Consider the following 19,659-nt stretch of genomic DNA (forward strand, 5'->3'; position numbering starts at 1 on the left):
AAAAAAAAAAAAAAAAAAAAAAGAAGTAGCATCCCCACTGCCTTCTCCACTTAGTGACCCCACTTACTCCTCCTCGAAGTAGCGTGGCTGGCCCTTTCCAATGAAGCGACAGAAACAACTTCCACGTCACTAAAACCTCGGAGCTATTTTGAGGTCCGTAAGTTACTAGGCTTCTAGGCAGCGTCCAGTGCTGTGCTGCTCCCTCCCTGAAACACTCCTCCCTCAGCCTCCGCCTTTCCCTGCTTCCCTTCTAGCTCTCTAACCTTCACTCAGGTCTTCCTCCCCCCGGCCATCTCATCCATATCCCCGGTGGCTCCCGGCATGGCCCAGGTGGCCCACACATCTCTCCTTCCAGCCAAGATCTCACCCCTGAGCTCCGGGACACACACACAGCTGTGTTCTTGACAGCCACTTCCTCAAGGACGTTTCCGAGGCAGCGGAAATATACTATGTACACAAACTAATCTCATTTTCTCAAATCTGTCCCAACCTTCCACGAAACCTCACAACGGCTTATAGTTTTTTCTCTTTTGTAAATAAAGCAAAAAATATATTTAATAAAGGTCTCAATATAAATTATACTTGAAAAAGTCATGTATTTTTAAAACATTATTAATCCAAGTAATCCATATCATTTCTAGTAGATATAAAATCTTTTAACATACTTTAGATTTTAATTAAACATTTAATCAGATCCAAAAAAAAAAGAATTTGCTTCCAAATAATATGTCATTTTACAAACTTATCTGCTATGACTCCACTCATATTAACCACAGGATGTACATCTAAGTATGTAAATAACTAGAATATAAACTCCAAAATGTGAGTAGTGTTCATCTCTGGCTGGTGAGATTATAATTTTTATTTTCTACTTTGGGGTTTTCTATATTTTCCTCAATACATATTTCACTGTATAAAAAAAGGGGGGTTTCAAATTACTTATCAACAGCCTCTAAGAAACTGCTCCATCCTCGAAGAAAATTAAAATTCTAAGTCTACCACTTTTTCACAGCTATTTGGAAAGCTCTATCAACCTGAAGCCAATAGGAATACAAAGCTTGATTACTTGGCCTATTTCATTATAAGAACAATTCTCTAATGCTGACTTTTAAAAAATTTATACTTCCATTTTGTAAAATATTTAAGGCAGACAGTCAATAAAATCATCTAAAACTTATCCAACACTTTTCTAAAAATCTGTGAAAAAAAAAAGCCCAAACTGGTAGTAAGTGCGACTTTTAAGCACACAGCACAAAATATGGGGCTGGGGCTCAGTGACTGAGCACTTCTCTAGCCAGTGTGAGGCTCTGGGTTTGCTCCCCAGCATGACAGAGGCATATATCCCGCATGATTCATGATTCTTAAAACAGGAGATAGTGTGCAAGTATGAAACTTTAACTCACTGGAATCCTATTCATGTACTGAATTCACACACAAGAAATTAAAAGCTCCTCAATGTTATTAAGATACTAAGAATCAGACTTCATCCCAGAAGAAAGTCTCTTCTAGGTCCTATCTAAAACAACAAATGCCTTGCATTTATCCACAACAAATACACATTTTCAGCAAAGATGACATCTCCCCAACTCACACCTTCGCCAGGACCAGATGCTGACCCTAAGGGCCATACACAGAAAGAAACTGTGTATAGAATATATTCCATTTTAAAATTTCCTATCACTAAATGAAGTAAAAATAGAAACTATATGTCACTTAAAACGATTTCTAAAACCTCTATCCCAAAACATTTTCAGCTCAGTTCAAATCCTGTCAAGTACAAAAATTATACAAATTTTATGCCAGGCATGCTGGCACATGCCTATAACACCAGCACTCAAGGAGACTGAGGCAAGAGGACCACCAGTTCAAGCCCAGCCTAGGCAACTTTCGCGACTTAGCGAGGCCCTGTCTAAAAACTGAAAAAATAAAACCAAGATGGGGATGTAGCAAAACATTTACTACTGTGTTTACTCTGACTATTCTCACAGCACCACGTCTCGCAAGGCTGGTCTGGACTCTGTGCTACTGTTAGGCAGCACCCAGTCCACCAGTCTCACTCCCTAGAGATGTTTGTTCTTACGGCCAAACACGGACACTTGGTGCCCTCTTGTGTTTCTTCCCCTGCATCCTGGAAGAACTCAGATAAAACTGATTTCCCCAGAGCACAACGTCATCATAATTTTCTCCACTCCATATCCCAAACCTCTCCTGTTTGTTGTTCACAAGGAAAATTACAAATTAATCTGTGGTAAGGTAATAATAGATGGTGCTAATAAAACCTAAGAAGTCAAAGTATTAATCCTCCTAGGAAACATATTTGTAAGTTAACACCTTTCCCAAAAAGAAAGGCTATAGTGAAAATGTAGGTCTGCATCTAGAAAACACTTGGAGAAAATAGGCTTCTCATTTTATTCCACTTACTAAATGAAGTGATATGACATTTGGATTTGAATACATCTGAGTATTTAGCCACCTTGGACTGAACTACTCTTGAGTTTATAGAGAGATGAGATCTTCTGTTTGGGGACAATGTTCTGTATTTGGATCTCTACAATTATACACATACTCTACAAGAACACGTGTATTCTACATATTTAGATGCATTACAAGTTAGATTATTACCTCAAAAAAATAATTTTATATGGAAAAAGCTAATCATAACCTCACAAAAGATGGGTTTTCATGTTCATCCGTAACAACCCTACCACACCTAAAAGTCAAATTACCTATGCTAAGTGGACCAAGACTTGTTTTTCGAGGTTTTTTTTATTATTATAAAGAATTTAAGAAACAATAATAAAATAACAATATAAACAAAAACAGAACAAAGCAAAAACAATAAAAATAACATAGAGTTTCAAAACAAAATAATGGGAATTAACAGTGATTGTTATATTACATATTGTTATCATCAACAAAGTTGTTCAGATTACCAGATGGAACAATACAAGATTGATCAAACCATTAACAAGAATAAAAAATAATACAGAGGACAGGCATGGTGATGCACACCTGCAATCCTAGCACTCAGGAGGCTGAGGCAGGAAGATTGTTGCCAGTTCAAGACCAGCTTGGGCTACAAAGTGAGCTCAAGGCCAGCCTGAACTGCATGGCGAGACTCTGTCTCAAAAAGACCGAAATAAAAAAGAAAGAAAGAAAGGAAAGAAAGGAAGAAAGGATAGATACAGAGTTTCACCAAACAAGATGGTTGGAAATCACCTATGGTTATTATATTGCATATTGTTCTCTTCAAATTAGTTGTTCAGACCACCAGATACAAGCATGCAAAACTGGTCAAAAAACAACATAAAAATTTAAGCATTAACTGTTCCTTTCAATAAACTACCAGACATCAGCACATCAGCAGTACAGTTATCCCAGCTATCATTCTCTTTCTCTCCCTCCCTCCCTCCCTCTCTCTCTCTCTCTCTCTATTTATTTATTTATTTATTTATTTATTCCCTTCCTTCTTTCTTTTCTTTGTTTTTTTTCCAGTACCAGGAATCGAACTTACGATGTCACTCTTGCCAAGCAGGCGCTGTGGCACTGAGCTAAATCCCCAGTCCTTCCTTCTTTCTTTTCCTCCTTTCCCTCATCCCAGTTGTTCCTTCCTTTGAGCAAATTCTTTCCCTTTCATAATATCTATTGTACATCTTGAGTTTTATTTACTCTTTCAGGTTCTTACAGGGAGATAATTATTATCTCTAGGGAGGTAGTATGTTTACACGTGAGTCCGATTTATTTCACTTATGAGTATGGTCTCCAGTTGCATCCATTTACCTACAAAAGCACCGAGTTTATCTTTTTTATAGCTGAGTAATACTCCACTGCATAAAAGTATATCTTTTTTATCCATTCCTCAGGTGATGGGCACTTGGGTGGTAATAGCAGCTATGACAAAGTGTGCTGCAATAAACATGGGTGCACACACATTGCCGTGATATGACGTTTTCAATTCTTCTGGGAAAATACCCAGAAGGGGAATAGCTGGGTTAAGTGGGACTTCTAGTCCTAGTTTTGTGAGGAATCCCCACACTGATTTCCACAGCGGTTTCAATAATCTACACTCCCACCAGCAGTGGAGAAGGGTTCCTTTTCACAGCCCCTCTAGCCATTTGTTATTGGTTGATTTCTTGATGATAGCCATTCTTTCTGGGGTGGGATGGAATCTCAGTGTTATTTTAATTTGCATTTCTCTAATGACCAATGATGTTGAACATTTTCTCATGTATTTATTTGCCATTAGTATTTCTTCATCTGAGAAGTGTGTATTCATCATCTCAGATGCCCATTTCTGGATTGGGTCTCTGAACTTTGGGGGTCTGATTTTTTAAAAATTCTTTATATGTTCTAGATAGAAGTCCTTTGTCTGAGGGACAACTGGCTAACATTTTTTCCAAATTCGTGGGTTTTCTTTTTACTCTGCTGGTGATTTCTTTTCATGTGCAAAAACTTTTCACTAAGAGGAGATCCCAGTTATTGATTCTTTGAAGTACTTCCCATGCAGTTTGGTTTGTGTTCATGAACTCTCTGCCTACTCCTATGTCTTCAAGATTTGTACCTGCTTTCTCTTCCAGTAGATTTAGTGTTTCTGTTTTAATATTTAGATCTGTGATCTACTAATCCATTTTGACTTTGGTACATGGTGATAGACATAATCTAGTTTCAGTCTTTGGCATGTGGCGAGCCAGTTTTTCCAGCACCATTTATGAAAGAGGCTATCTTTCTTCCAATGAATGTGTTTGGCTCCTTTGTCAAAGATAAGGTGGCTGAGTGCGTCTGTAGTTGTGTCTGCACCCCCTAATCTGTTCCATTGATCTTCAGGTCTGTTTTGTTGCCAGTACCATGCTGATTTTATCACAGTACTTTTGTAATACAATTTCAAGTCAGGGATTGTGATGCCTCCAACCTTTCCTTTGTTGTCCAGGACTACTTTTGCTAGTCTAGGCCTCTTCTGGTTCCACATGAATTTTAGGAATGTTATCTCTGGATCTGTGAGGTATACTAATGGTATTTCATTGGGAGTGCATTAAATCTATGTAATTTTGGGAATACGGCCATTTCACAATGCTGGTTCTTTCTATCCATGAGCAAGGAATAGCTTTCCAATTTCTGAAATCCTCTTCGATCTCTTTTTTTTCAGAGTACTGTAGTTTTCATTGAATAGATCTTTTACTTATTTTGTTAGATTGATTCCTCAATACTTCAATTTCTTGAGTGCTATTATGAAAGGTATGGTTTCCCTAATTTCTCTCTCAGTATGTTTGTTGTTTGTGTACAGGAATCCTATTGATTTTTGAGTGCTGACTTAGTATCTAGCTTCGCTACAGAATTTGGTTATTAAATCTATATGCCTTTTGGTAGAGTTTTTGGGGTCTTCTATGTAGAGCATCATGTCATCTACGAATAATGATAATTTCACTTTTTCCTTCCCTCTCCTTATTCCTTTTATTTCTCTCTCTTGTTCAATTGCTCTGGCTCCTGTTTCCAGACTACATTGAATAGAAGGTTGACAGTGGACCTCCTTGTCTTGTTCCTGATTTTAAAGTGAAAGCTTTCAGTTTTTGTAGGATGTTGGCTATTGGTTTGGTGGACCAAGATTTGATGGGGCTTTACTTCACTGTTTCCAAGCCACACACTACATGGTAACTTCAACTGTCATGTTTCCTGTGCAACACTTACTCACACAAACACTGCTCTCCACACATTATACAAGCAAATAAAACAAACAACCTATCTCCACTGGAGTAAAAACACTATGGCGAGAAGTGCAAGCTATTCAAATTTAGTCAGTGCTACCAAAAAATAAAGAAGATTTAAATCTGAAGGGAACTAGTAAGATTATAATCTGAAGTAAACTAGTTATTAGTGAGTTTATCCCTCGATAAATACTATTTAATGTACAGTGATCAATTACATTTGAGATTTTCTTATTAAATACAACTGGATTGTACCTAAATAATTATTTCTGTTCATTTGTCTTCTAAAATAAAAACAAAATTTAGCAGAAAAATCTGTAACAGGCCACACCACTGTTTTTCTCTCCTTTTTTAAAAATCCAATTCCAAAACTCATTCAAATGACTTGGATTATGGCTATTAAAGAATTAAATAGCATTATTTCACTTTTCCCTGCCTGGGCTCAACTACAGAGAAAAAGTTAGTGCATCATGTGGTTAGAAATTACTTTGTAGACAACAGCTAGTAACTTGAACAGCCCAGGCCCTGACAGATCGGTTTGTAAAATGGTAAAACTGAGCTCTAATTCTGGTACCAGTGAAAGCAAATGGGACAGTAAATACCCTCTAATGACTCTTGTTTCCTGAAGAAAAGGGTTTGTTACTCCCCACACTACTGTATTTAAATACATCTACTGTCCACATATACTCAGATGACATACCAACCTAAAATTTTCTGATACTCGTCTCTTAAATAGAGGCAGAAAGTTGTAAATGCCAATCAAGTACTTTTAGTTCTACAAATAATTTCAGTACTTCACACTTCTCTAACATGTAGCTTCCAAGAAATTACATGCATTATCACAGTCAAATTTTATCTCCAGAAAGCGTCACAGCATGACTACTCTGCCATGCACACTGTTATAATTTTCATTAAATTAGACTTACATTGATCATATTTATACTTTTATTATACTAGCATTTACAGATTCACATCAAAATCTACTCAAATTGTTAACATTTTACATATAAAACTTAAAAAAGGATGTCTTTTTCAGTTAATGTTAAATGATCAAATTTTTTTACATTTTGCTTAATTTAAATGATTTCTTTGAAAGATTTAATTTCTAAATGCCAATGCACAGTTAAGTTACTATAATCTTTACAGACACCTTTTCTTAAGAATAACCAAGACACAGATACATAGTAAGCCTTTAAAAATACCTGAGAGGTCTTGCCTGGGGATTGCCTGCTTCTACATATGGATGTAAATAATCCTTTATGTAGAGATCAGCAGCACTATTAGAATGGGTGCAAATGAGAATCCTGCTGAAATAAATGATGCAAATAAAAAGAATGATAAAACAGAAAACTATTCAAGCAATACCAAAAAAAAAAAAAAGCAGTGGCCGTCCTAATAATATACATTTACCTCAACCTACTCGGTACTCTCTATCATATTATTCAATAATGCCTTTAGAAAATTCATTACTCTATAAGCTAAAAATAAGTGCCCCCAAATTATTTTTAAATCTACATATAAAAAGTATACTTTTAAAGCCAGCTCTCTGGGCTCTAACATGTAACAAATCCCTTAGCAGATTAAGTTTTCATGGCTATTTATTATTTTTTACATTTCTAACGTAAAAAAAATTATTTTAGGAGAATTCATACTTTAGTGCTCTGAGGTTCTTGTTTGTGTTTCTCCTCGCTCTCTCTCTCTCTCCCGCCCCCCTCCTTCTCTGGCACTTGGGAATGAGTGCGGAGCACTGTCCATGTTAGGCAAGTACTCTCCCACTGAGCTACATTTCCAGCTCCCTAGATTTGTTTTTGTTTTTAACTTTTGAGAGCTGAGTGAAAACAATCTGCTGGCCCTCTTCTTTTTGTATTTGAAGAACAGTCGTCATAGCCTGCTAGTGAAACACAGGCACACGTCCCCCGCCCTCACCTAGTTTCCTGCTGCTGCAGTATATGCTTGACAGCTTGGGCTAGTGTAAATGTTTTGCCCGTCCCGTAGGGTCCAATGATAAGGACAGGTGGCAGCTGGATAGAAAGTGGAGTAGTAATGGCCAGAACAGCTTCTTTCTGTTTTGCATTTAGTCGAGGATCCAACTGTTCATCCCATTGTCTGTGGAAAATTAAGAATGTAAGTTATTGTAGTCACGTATATCTTACTAATGAACAGAACATGATACACAAGTATCCTGATTTTTACTGAATGATTAAAACAACTGAAATAGTCCAGCATCTACAACAACTAATACTATCCTAAACCCACTTTTTAGGAAATTACTCAACAGAGTCACTGTACAGTGTTTTACCATGTACATCAGAACCTTATCCCAGTGACCTTATCTCAGTGACCTATCCTCAGAACCTTATCTCAGTGACCTTATCCCAGTGCAAGTGCAAAAAAGTTCTGTTAACTAATATAAAGAAATTAAATACTTCTAATCTTGCATACCTACATCTGATAATAATAATAATACAACAACCACTGTTGATTACCTATCATTTTATTTTGAAATTCTGTAGTTTTTATAGTTTTTGTGTTGTTTGGGTTTTGTCTTTGTTTTTGTTATATTGGTTTTGTTCTTTTCTCTTTAAAATAAAAAAATTAAAACTAAAAAAAGAAATTAAATACTTCTAGTTCAGATGCTGCCAATTTCATAATGCCAATGTTTCAAAAGTGTAATTTCTCTCTGTTACAAAAAAAAAAAAAAATCCGAAAAAGCTGGGTGTGGTGGTACACACCTATAATCTCACCTATAATCTCAGGACTCGCCTGTAACCTCAGCAACTGGAGGCTGAGACAGGAGGACTGTCAGGAGTTCAAGGTCAACCTGAACTATATAATGAGACCCTGTCTCAAAAACTCACCAACCAAAAAAAAAAAAAAATTAGGAAACTTTTTGATAATAATGAAGTATTAACTTATATGCATAGCAAATCAAATGCAAAAGGAAGACTCACTGAATTTCAAATTGTAATCCACTGAAAGGTCTTTTATTTTAAGGTTTAAAACAAGAGGAAAAGAAAAACTTGTAAGTCCCTTAACTAAAAGTTATCAAATTTTTACAAAATGTTCATTTAGAAAATGAAAAAAAAAAATGTTAAAGTATCCAAAGCCAAACAATATGAAACATTTTCTAACATATTCACAGACAAAAATTCTATACAGATATCCCTTTTCTCAGGGTCCATCACACCGGTCATGGTAACACAGATGGCTACTATAACAAGATCTATCCTGGTAAAGTCCAATCTATGAGATGACTAAGTTTTGAAGATTTAAATGGACAGCAGATGCTGAAACAAATCAAGCTAAGCATTCTTTCTAACACCTACAATGAAAACATGAGATATCAAGACAATTACGGTAAAAATGATAGGGATATGAACCAAAATAGGAAAGGTGTATAAAGTTTCTCTTAGAAAATGATCGAAGTGCCTGAAAAATAACCCTGAAATAGGAAGACAGAGTTTAGACAGGAAAATTCCCTCTGTGAGGCCACATACTACTTAATTCCAAGTTAGGTTATAAACAGTCATCACAACACTTTTAGCTCCTACAAAAAAAACAAAAACAAAACAAAACAAAAAATCAAACCTACAATGTATGCTTTGACTAATAATCTCAAACATCCCCCCTCCAAATTTAAAAGTATACAATCTTAAAACTATGACCACATAAACATACCATCACTTACTTTTCTGAACTTGAAAAATTTTTAATTTAAAACAAAAAGAAAGAAAAAAAAAGAACACTGAGCAGTGGTAGTAGGTTTTTTGAAAGCTGTGTATGAAACCTCAAACACTGTATTTCAGAGTTCCTCTGCGTTAACCAGTTTGTTTACTCACTGTTTCGCCTGTACCTAGCAATTTCCACCCTTTGTAAGTGAGGAAAGGCTGTGGGTGACCCTTAGGTCCAGACCTGATCTATGTAGTGGACACTGAGGAATGGTCTGTAACATTCACAGCATCCTTCTCTGCCTTTCTCTACTGCTGGGCCTAGCCAGCTACGTAATACTCCACTTCCCAGCCTCCTCTGCTGGAACTAGGAAGAAGTCCCTCAGAAGCACTTTTATATGCAGATGAAACCTCATTATAATTATTTTTCACCAGAAGAAAGCCCTTCTTTCTCCACTGCCTTCCTCCTTCAGCTGGCTGGAAAAGAGGATGTGATAAACAAATCCACAGCAGGCATCACATAAACCATAAGACAACAGAATCAAGAAGAAAATCAGCCGGGCATGGTGGCCAGCCCACGCCTGCAATCCTGGCACTCAGGAGCCTGAGGCAGGAGGATCACTAAGAGTTCAAGGCCAGCCTGGGTTACCAAGTGAGTTCAAGGCCAGCCTGAACTGCATAGTGAGACACTATCTCAAAAAGACAAAAAAACAAAAACAGAAAAAAAGAAGAAAATCAGCATGCTCTACTGGGAGAAGAAAGGGAGACCTAATGGCACTGCTGCGCCCCTTCACCAGCCATAAATCACCCACCTCCAGGCTCTTCTCTCTACCTGGTTTAGCCAGGTGAGAACTGTTACCTGTATCCATACCTGACCTCTATGACATGACACCTGCCCCTATCCTGCAATGCTTCCCTTACTTGTATATGGGGATAATGCTACCTGCAATCAAATGATTACTTTAATGACCTAATGCGATAATACATACCATTACATAAACTAAAATATTCACTTAAAACTGGAAAAATCGAGCAATAAAACTACACTTAATTTTACTATTAACAAAACATTCTCTGAGAATTCCATTACTTAATAGTGTATACTTTTAAAAAAATAAAACTTAAAAGAACCACACTCTAGTCTTTCAAATCTGGGGACAAATGAGATAGATATACAATTATATAGATAGTAGAAAACTAAGAGATTAATGACAAACTTACAGGTATAATTCTGAAATATGTCAATATCTCTTTTTATGCAACCCATTCTGCTTATCAAGTGTTTCAGTGTAAATAAGTGCTTCACAGCAGATCAGTAACATTATCAATGTCAGTCATCTCTGTAATTTCTGGCAATGAATAATGAATATGTAAAGAGAGCCAATGATTAAAACAAATTGTATTTATTTATTGTACCACTAATTATTAAGGGAAAGATTTACAACACATACGCTATGAATCATCTTTGATTTTCACAATTTAAAACAATATATAGTCTCTCCAAAGTTTATTCTGACTAAAATAAAATAAAATAAAAATTCTTGGGGCTGGGGATTTAGCTCAGCGGCACAGCGCCTGCCTGGCAAGCGCAAGGTCGTGAGTTCAATTGCTGGTACCGGAAAAAAAACAACAACAAAAAAATTCTTTCATTCTCAGAACCAAATTAATTCAAAGTCTTCTCTTCTTTTGATATAATACAGTGTTATAATTTATTGACTATGTGCTCAAGAGTAATCTCTCAACTTCATTTACCTATCTAATTATACATTACTCCAGACAAGATTTTAAATGGCTAATGGCATCTCAGCATGTTCCTAGACCAGCAACTTTCTACTTACTATTTATATTATAATTTAATAAGCAGTCTTTTTCTGGTTAAAAGTTTTCTGCTACTGATAATTTCCTGGTACCTTTGCAGTTAACACACAGGAGTGTGTGAATATGTTACACATAATCATCAGAGGTGAACATACTGAGTAGAAGTGCTTAAAAGTTTACTGGTAGCCGGGCATGGTGGCGCACGCCTGTAATCCCAGCACTAGAGAGGCTGAGGCAGGAGGACTGTTGCAAGTTTGAGGCCAGCCTGGGTTATAAAGTGAGCTCAAGGCCAGCCTGAACTGCATAGCGAGACCCTGTGTCAAAAAGACCAAAAAAAAAGTCGACTGGTATATCCTCACATTTGAAAGTTAATTTTAATCTTTAAATATGAACTTATTAACTTGAACATGTCAAATATTAATAATGTGAAAGACCCTATTGTTATACAAAATAAGGCACAGTCTCTTACTTAACAGAGCTCGGAGTCTAGTGAGAAAAGGAGAAACACACAACACGGACAAAATTAACTGAAGAGAAATTATGCTTGAAAGCACAAATCCACGCCTAGCATATGCCCGGCACTCAAAAAATGTTGCATTACTTCAGGTTTACTGAAATAATGAAATGGAAAAGTTGGATTCATCTACTAGAAAGAGAAAGCACTTGAGCTGGATGATTCTAGGCAAAGATTATTTCAGAGAGGAAATTACACAGAGATAAAGAGAAAGGACAGGCAGAAGGGGAACATACAGAGTTCTTTAATGTATGGTATAGCTTCAGTTTTGCAAAATGAAAAGGTTTTGGAAACTGAACTACATGCTTAAGATGGCCAGATGGTAAATTTTATCTTATACGGATTTTACCACAATTTTCTAAAAAGTTTTTAAAAGAATTAATAAAAAGGGGTCAAATATGAATAAGGAAAATTAAATAAACTTCAAGGCAATGCAATATGGTCAGACCATGGGGACATGGAAAAAGTGAGTAGTGAACGCTTAAAAAATACTGCTAGAAAGCAGAGTGCATGAAACCATGCGACGGAGCTTTGTATTCCGCACTCCTACTTTACTGACATATCCAGAAGCCTTCAGAGATCTGTAAGCAGGGAAATGATGTGATTATTTTGGAAAACTAACTCTAAAAGAAATGTACAGGATAGAACAGACGATGGTGACACAAACAGCAAGAGAGAAGACGAACTAAACACTACAGAAATAGTGAAAGCCTGTAACAAGCCTTGGCCAGAAGAACAGAGAGAAAGGGATGAATGCAGAGAAGCTACACCATATGAGAGCTGAGCAAAAGTTACTGAATTTTCACAATTAGGAGACCCCCTAATTACTTTTAGGACAGCAAGCAAGAGGAACACCTAGAACACTCTAGGAACCTGCAACCTTCCTCTCAAGAATTCTGACAGTAAAGAGAAGAAAGATACAGAGAAGGCAGTAAGGGCAAGCAAAAACACAGAAATGATTTGAGTTTTGGACTGTAGGAGTAATTTTTTTAGGACTAGAAAATATGTTTGGAGACCTTTACAGTCATTCTTCCCATCAATACCCAGAGAGACCTGGAAACCAACTACTGAAAATGCTGGGGCCTCTAGCAGAATACAACAGGCCCACCCTGCCATAGTTTAATTAACGTAAGTGGTAAAAAAAATTTCCACTGTATACAGATTTCTTAAAAAGTAAAATTGAAAAAAGAAAACAAACAAGAAAGGTGAACTGAGCTGAGGAAAACCAGGGCCAACGGGACAAAACCCAACAAAGAGGACACTGAGGTAGGAGCACTGCCACGAGTTCGAGGCCAGCCAGGGGTACACAGTGAATTCAAGGCCAGCTTGAAATACACAGTGAGATCCTCTTTCAAAACAAAAACTAAAACAAAAAAAAAAAACAAAACACCAGTGAAGAGGATGAGGACAAATATTCAGTCTTACAATTATCACTACTATTTGGAAGACAAAATAGAAGTATCTTCTTTAGCTACATATAGTTATACCAAAGAAAACTTAAGCAGAATAATATTTACCTAACCATCAACTTGAAAGCAGTTTCTAAGTAATATCTTCTACCCCACCTTGCTAAATCACAATATCGTCCACATTCAAAAATTAACTATTCAAACTACTTTAGAAAGGCCTTAGTTTTCAAATTCAATTTCTACTGAGAAATAGCCCTAGGGCCGGGGATACAGCTCAGTGGCACAGCACCTGCCTGGCAAGTGCAAGGTCGTGAGTTTGATTCCCGGTACCAAAACAAAAATGGAAAGAAATAGCCCTAAATTGCTGGGCATACATACTAACAAGTTAATGTTAAGAAAAGCAGAAGAACTCAGTTAGACTGTGAGGAAAAGCAAACAGATGATGAACCGCAAATGTTTCCTTCTAAGGTTTCAGTTAATCTCCCTTCTTAACTATTAAAATGTCTTCTGAGGAACACAGGAAACCCTTCTTATAAAAGCATGCCTGAATTCCTGGACACAGACATTCAATTTAATATGAACCACCTTGCTTTACTAAGACATCTGCTTTCTGTACCTGTTGGGACTCCAAGGTATAGTGGGAGTCATACTGATGTCTGGGAACAATACACCGTTGTCCTTGATCCTGTCTAGTGCATAGTGCATTTCACAGAGGGGCAATCGATTTAATTGAAACTGAAGTTCCACCTGAAACACAAAGGGAATTTTTGATAAAAGGCATTAAAACAAGTAAACATCAGTGTTGGCCCCTCACTAGACTACTTCGTGCAGACACCAGGGACAAGTCTCGAGTCACTGAAGGTGTGCTCATACTCTGATAGCGAGACGCATGCAGAGTACTTGCTTTGTTTGTTTAGGGCCAGGCACAGCAATAAGCACTCTATGCGGATTATTTCACTTCTGATTTCACCACTCCTATCAAGAATACATTTGATAAAATAGACCATTTGTGAAATATGTCTTGAATAATAACCAGCCCTTTTGTACTGTAATTTACCCGTTACTGCAATTAACTAGAAATGAGTAACATTCACCAAATTTTATGTTTGAAAGGAAAAAGGTCAGACTTCCAGTTAAATATGACAGACTGAACACACAATCCAACGAAACCTTTAAATACAGAGAACAAGAGCAAATACAACTACAGAGGAGACACGTTCCCAGGATATAGCTTTAAGTAGTTGCTCATCTATTTTCCCACTGCTGCTTTAAACCCAACTCTGTATACAACTGCAACACTCCAGATATTAATTAAATTTTTAAAAATCAATTTCCTGTGCGAGTTACCAGAGGTCCAATTCTTAACCCATCAATATAAGACTTCAAAGTTAACTGTTAACGCTTCTCATTATATACAGCAGAAGGTAAACCAAATCAGGAGGAGGACATCAGCTGACAATGGGACTTCAGACACCCGTGGTCACTTTCACATATACCTGTGTGTCACAGTCTGGCCGAAGATTAAGTTCTTCACAGCATTCCCTGGATAACCGTAAAAATATATATTCTTTTGTTTTTTCTTCAATAGTAGCTTCATAAACCTTCTCTTTGGTTCCCTGGCTCTGTACTAACTTCTCTTTAGGAACTGGTAATAAATAAACAGCATTGACTTTGGTCATCACCAGTCGTCCAGCCAAAGTGTCTTCAGAAAGTGTCTCAGTAAGCTTAAAACGACCAAAAAGTTGTCCGTTCTGGGCATACTTTGCACCTCCAGAAACTCCAGTGAGCATGAAGCTTGCTAGAATTTGCAATTGCACTTTGAGGTTGAATCTAAATCAGACACAAAAGACTAGGTTAATCTTTTACATCAAAACCATAAAAAAGAGAATAGTAAAACAAAAATCAAATATAAACATACCCCAAACTATAACTTCTGCAAGTTTTATACTATCAAGCTACAGACTACAAAATAGCTTTCTGCCTTAAATCAGAAGACTCTCTTTCAACAGTGTTAATGAATAACTAACAGAATAAACTTGCATTGGGGAGACAAAGAGGCAGAGCTCATGTAGGAATTTTGGATACCTTTATTGAACAACAGTGGAGCACTCACGCTTCCACAGGTGCATGTGAATCTGGGGAAACACACAAGGGAAGGAGGCACACAGAAACCAGACTGACTCACCCGGACCAACACACAGTGCGAATGACGGCACTTGTCTTTCATTGTATGAAATGGGACTGGTGATGTTGTCATGGTAAGAAGGGACACATCTCCTACTTTTTCTTAAAGGTTTAAAAATAATGAAAAAACTTAAACTGTTTATTGCCTTTGTGGAGAAGGCTACGTTTAATGGTACTACTGTTTTCAGATCTGTTTATATGACATCGAGAATATCTTGCAAATCCGTAAGAGGAAAAACATTTTTTTAAAACATTATAAATTCCTCTCATGGAAATGTGCATTTTTTGTGTATTAGAAAACCAGCTACTATAAATAAAATACTGTATTATAATTTTGAACATCCATTCATATAACACTACAAATTACAAGGACGTTTATTAAATGTTTTGTCTGCCTTAAAAATCATTGGTGACTAGCCTAGACCCTAATACTTTGAAAGCTCAATAAATTTTGTTCAGTGAATTTTACATTTCTGTAATTTTCTGATTTTTTTTTCCAGGTACCATATTCTCATTTCAATCATTTTACATTACTCTCTAACAAATTCTTAAAATTCTGCCTTTGGCAATATATTAAAATTTCACTGTTATATCCATTTTAGAATCTGCTGTCACCAATCACTGTTTAGAAGGCAAGAAAAAGTAACCTCAGTTTTAGAGCAACAAGCAAACCCTCTTGCGTCATTTAGCTGTGCCTCGTGACAAAGCTCTTGAAATACACATGCACACACGCAAAGAACCTACTGAGAAATACAGCTTTTCCCACAGAAGATTCATCATATTCAAAATGAAGGTATAACGGACTTCCTACCAGAAGTTTCAGCTGTAATAATTATTCTAAATTATTAACAAATTAAAACAAATCCCATTAGTAATTTCTCTTAGGTATTAAAATAATATGCATTTTGAAACTTAGTAACTCAACAAAGATATTTCTTCCTAAAAAGAAAAGCCATCTTTCCACTGTTGCAAGCCACATTTCAAAATCAATCTTTAAGCTTAACATACTTTCTAAGCTTTTGGGTAGTTACAGAAAACCAACCAAATTTTCAAAAAACTTAAAACCATACTTCTAGCTAGTGAGAAATATGGCTCTCTCAGTCATAGCAATAGTTCTACCTCTTAAGGACTATTTTAATGTCAAAGCTATATAGTGAATTTCTTTTCAATGGATTTTTGACTATATGAACAACCCTGGCACTAATGAAGCAGAGAAACAGCGCCAAGGTCTAACCAACAGAAGCTGCACCTGTCTTCCTGAGAAGTGCACTCTACATTAGGCCTGTCATGCCAAACCTGCGGGGGTGCTGAGAAACCAGGCACAGCAACCTGATTAGGCATGCCACTGCATGCTTTCATGGACACAAAGCTTCAGCCAAAGTAAATTTCTTTTGAAAAAACAGATGTCAAAAGAATTCAGGATGTATTTTCCTTATTACTTATCCATATTTCACACTGTAAGAATGTACTCTTAATTTCTGGACTGCTTTTAAAGATCACCTCCTTTTAAAAGATAAATTCATTGGGGCTGGGGATTCAGCTCAGAGGCACAGCACTTGTCTGGCAAGTGCGAGGTCATGAGTTCAATTCCCAGTACGGCGGGGAGGGAGGCACTAAAAGATAAATTCATTACTGCATTCAAGCTCAAGCCAAAATATATATATTTCTTCTAATGTTAGACACTTTCATTCAGTCTACTTTGAAGAAAAGAATACTAAGATGACTGTTTTAAAGATATAGTTCAATCCTTATCAAAATGTAAGAAACTAGGATGAATTCCCTCAATACTACTTCCATTTTTAGTAGTATTCTACTTAAAGTGTCAAAATTCTTTCACTGATATAGTTTCTGAACCTTGGGAATATACTGCTAATCCTGAGGTAGGTCTGATTACAATTTCATAAAGAGTGGTATTTCAATGATTACAGAACACATCTATTACTGTCAGTACATACCCAAATCATTCAGAGATAAGTCCACTTACCCATACCATTGTTTCTATCTTTAAACTGGGTCTCTAACCACAACAGAACAATTCCAACAACTTGGGTTTGTTCTCATGACTGGTATGGACTGAACAGACACACAAAATGACTCCATCAGACAGAATGGAGCACGGACCAAAGACCAAACTAACCCTCTGATTGTTTTTTGTACCCCCCTTGAGTAAGAACATATTTTACAAGGAAACCTAATAACAGCAAAAAAATGTAACCCATCTTACAGTTCGTATCTAGCTGTCTCCCAAGAGCTTCATGAATTAATAGTTAGGGCTTTTCAGAGGTGGCTGGATGTAGGGTGTGTGATACTGGGATTAAGGGAATGTGCATATGGATTAAGGTGTGATAACTAGATTAGTCCACTGATTGGCTTAACATAGTTCTGGGTGTGGATAATGGGAAGGCCCATCCTAAGTGTGGGTGGTATCACCCAAAAGGCTTGTAGCCTCATAGAGTAAAAGGGAAACTTGCTGCTACTTCACTGCTTGCTGCCTTCTGCCTGCCCTGCCATGAACCATTTCTTCTCCATGATGCCCTTCTACCATGCCACCTCGCCTTGCAGCCAGTTAACTAGGGACTGGAACCTCTACAAACTATGAACTATTAAAAAACCTTTCCTCCTTTAACTTGTGGGCATCAGGAATTTTGTCCAAACAACAAGAAAGTAACTAGGACACCAGACTATATTACAGGGTCCACAAAACCTGCATTTACTATCTGGCCCTTTACAACAAGGTTATTTCGAAAAACTTGAGCCCTGTATTAGACCATCATTAAGTAGATGCATTAAAGAACAATCAGGGCTGGGGATGTGGCTCAGTGATAGAACTCTTGCCTTGCATATACATATATAAGGCCCTAGGTTCAATCACCAGCACCACATAAAACAATTTAAAAGAAAAAAAAATAATAATAATAAAACGGCAAGATGTTTAAAAAAAGAACAATCAGTGTGAATTTAAGGCAACAGTAAAACCCATATAAATATTATATACAAACGCTGAAGACAAGAATGATATTAAATTTTTTAGAGCAACACATTAAACTTTGTCAAAAACTAGAAAACCTTTACAAATATCATTTGTTATCTGTCTGTGGTCTACCAGCATACAGATGTCCTCTGAGAACTCTATAAAAAGGTTTGCTTCAATGCCTATGTACCAATTCTGTAATGTACTTTACTACATTTTACAAGTCCACCAAAATCAGAAGTGTAATTTGCGTGCCTTCATATTCAGGGCTACCTTGGGGAAAAGGTATCACTAGAAATTTTCCTTAACTCTATTTACTTGTCACGTATTAGATTTGCAGCAGTAAATTCTCATTTCTAAGAGTCTTCAAAACTCTTGTACAAGCTAGCTAGGTATGGTGACACATGCCTGTAAACCCAGCACTCAGAAGGCTGAAGCTGGAGGATCAGTGTGAGTTTGAGGCCAGCCTGGGCTACAAAGTGAATTCAAGGCCAGCCTGAACTGCAGAGAAACCTTGTCCCAAAAAGACAAAAAAAGATGAAAAAAAAAAAAAAAGTCTTGTACAGTTAACATATATAACACATCAAAGGTGATCCTATATATTGGTTAATATTCAATTTGAAAATATTAACTTGAGTTAATAACTAATTTTAAAGATAAAAAAAGTTCAACTATACCTGTGAAAAAGATTATACACTATCTTAACCATGTCTAATCTGTTTCCCCACAAGCCTTCCTTTCATACTTGAAGGCATTTTTACAAAATGAGCACCAAATGTTGTGATTGATGAGGTGCTAGTCTCTTATATTTATTTTTTCAAGTTAAATATGTTGTCACTGAAGAACATTCGAAAACAGACACAACTATTAGAAATAAAATCACCTGTAATTTTACCAATCAGAGTACTTTACCTTAACTCTTTCCAGTATTTATACAAATATAAATATATGTATATATTTGTGATACACAAAAAATTAGAGTGGTAGTAAGTAAAGTTTTTATGACTAGCATGTTTTCTTCCTTTACATTATATTATGTTCATCTTCATTATATTAAAAAATCCTTCAAAGATATAATTTAATAGTTATATGATATTCAATTGAGTTAACTTATTCTTACTACTTTTTCTTTTTTTGTCTTTTTTTTGAGACAGGGTCTCGCTATGCAGTTCAGGCTGCACTTTGTACCCCAGTCTGGCCTCGAACTCACAAAGATCCTCCTGCCTCAGCCTCCCAAGTGCTGGAATTACAGGCGTGCGCCACCACGCCTGGCTCTTACTACCCTTTTAATTTTTTTTTTTTTTTTTGGTTTTTCTCCCGTACCGGGAACCAAACTCACGACCTTGCGCTTGCTAGGCAGGCGCTTTGCCGCTAAGCTAAATCCCCAGCCCTCTTA

At 36.7% G+C, this 19,659-nt stretch overlaps 1 protein-coding gene across 2 annotated transcripts in view; it reads right to left on the reverse strand.

Annotated features, from left to right (window-relative positions):
* The window catches only part of Helz (helicase with zinc finger), a 149,513-nt gene that overhangs the window by 72,916 nt on the left and 56,938 nt on the right, over nt 1-19,659 (reverse strand). The window contains exons 13-16 of one of the 2 annotated variants that reach the window (XM_005402152.2): nt 14,605-14,938; nt 13,725-13,855; nt 7,626-7,805; nt 6,902-7,003 (exon numbers count right to left, since the gene is read on the reverse strand). In XM_005402152.2, coding sequence (XP_005402209.1) covers nt 6,902-7,003; nt 7,626-7,805; nt 13,725-13,855; nt 14,605-14,938 — 747 coding nt within the window. Of the gene's footprint in view, nt 1-6,901; nt 7,007-7,625; nt 7,806-13,724; nt 13,856-14,604; nt 14,939-19,659 lie in introns of both variants that reach the window. The other variant, XM_005402151.2, reaches the window with a different exon arrangement.

This window comes from Chinchilla lanigera, unplaced genomic scaffold, assembly GCF_000276665.1.
Source record: "Chinchilla lanigera isolate Chin_1 unplaced genomic scaffold, ChiLan1.0 scaffold00077, whole genome shotgun sequence".
Taxonomy (NCBI): domain Eukaryota; kingdom Metazoa; phylum Chordata; class Mammalia; order Rodentia; family Chinchillidae; genus Chinchilla; species Chinchilla lanigera.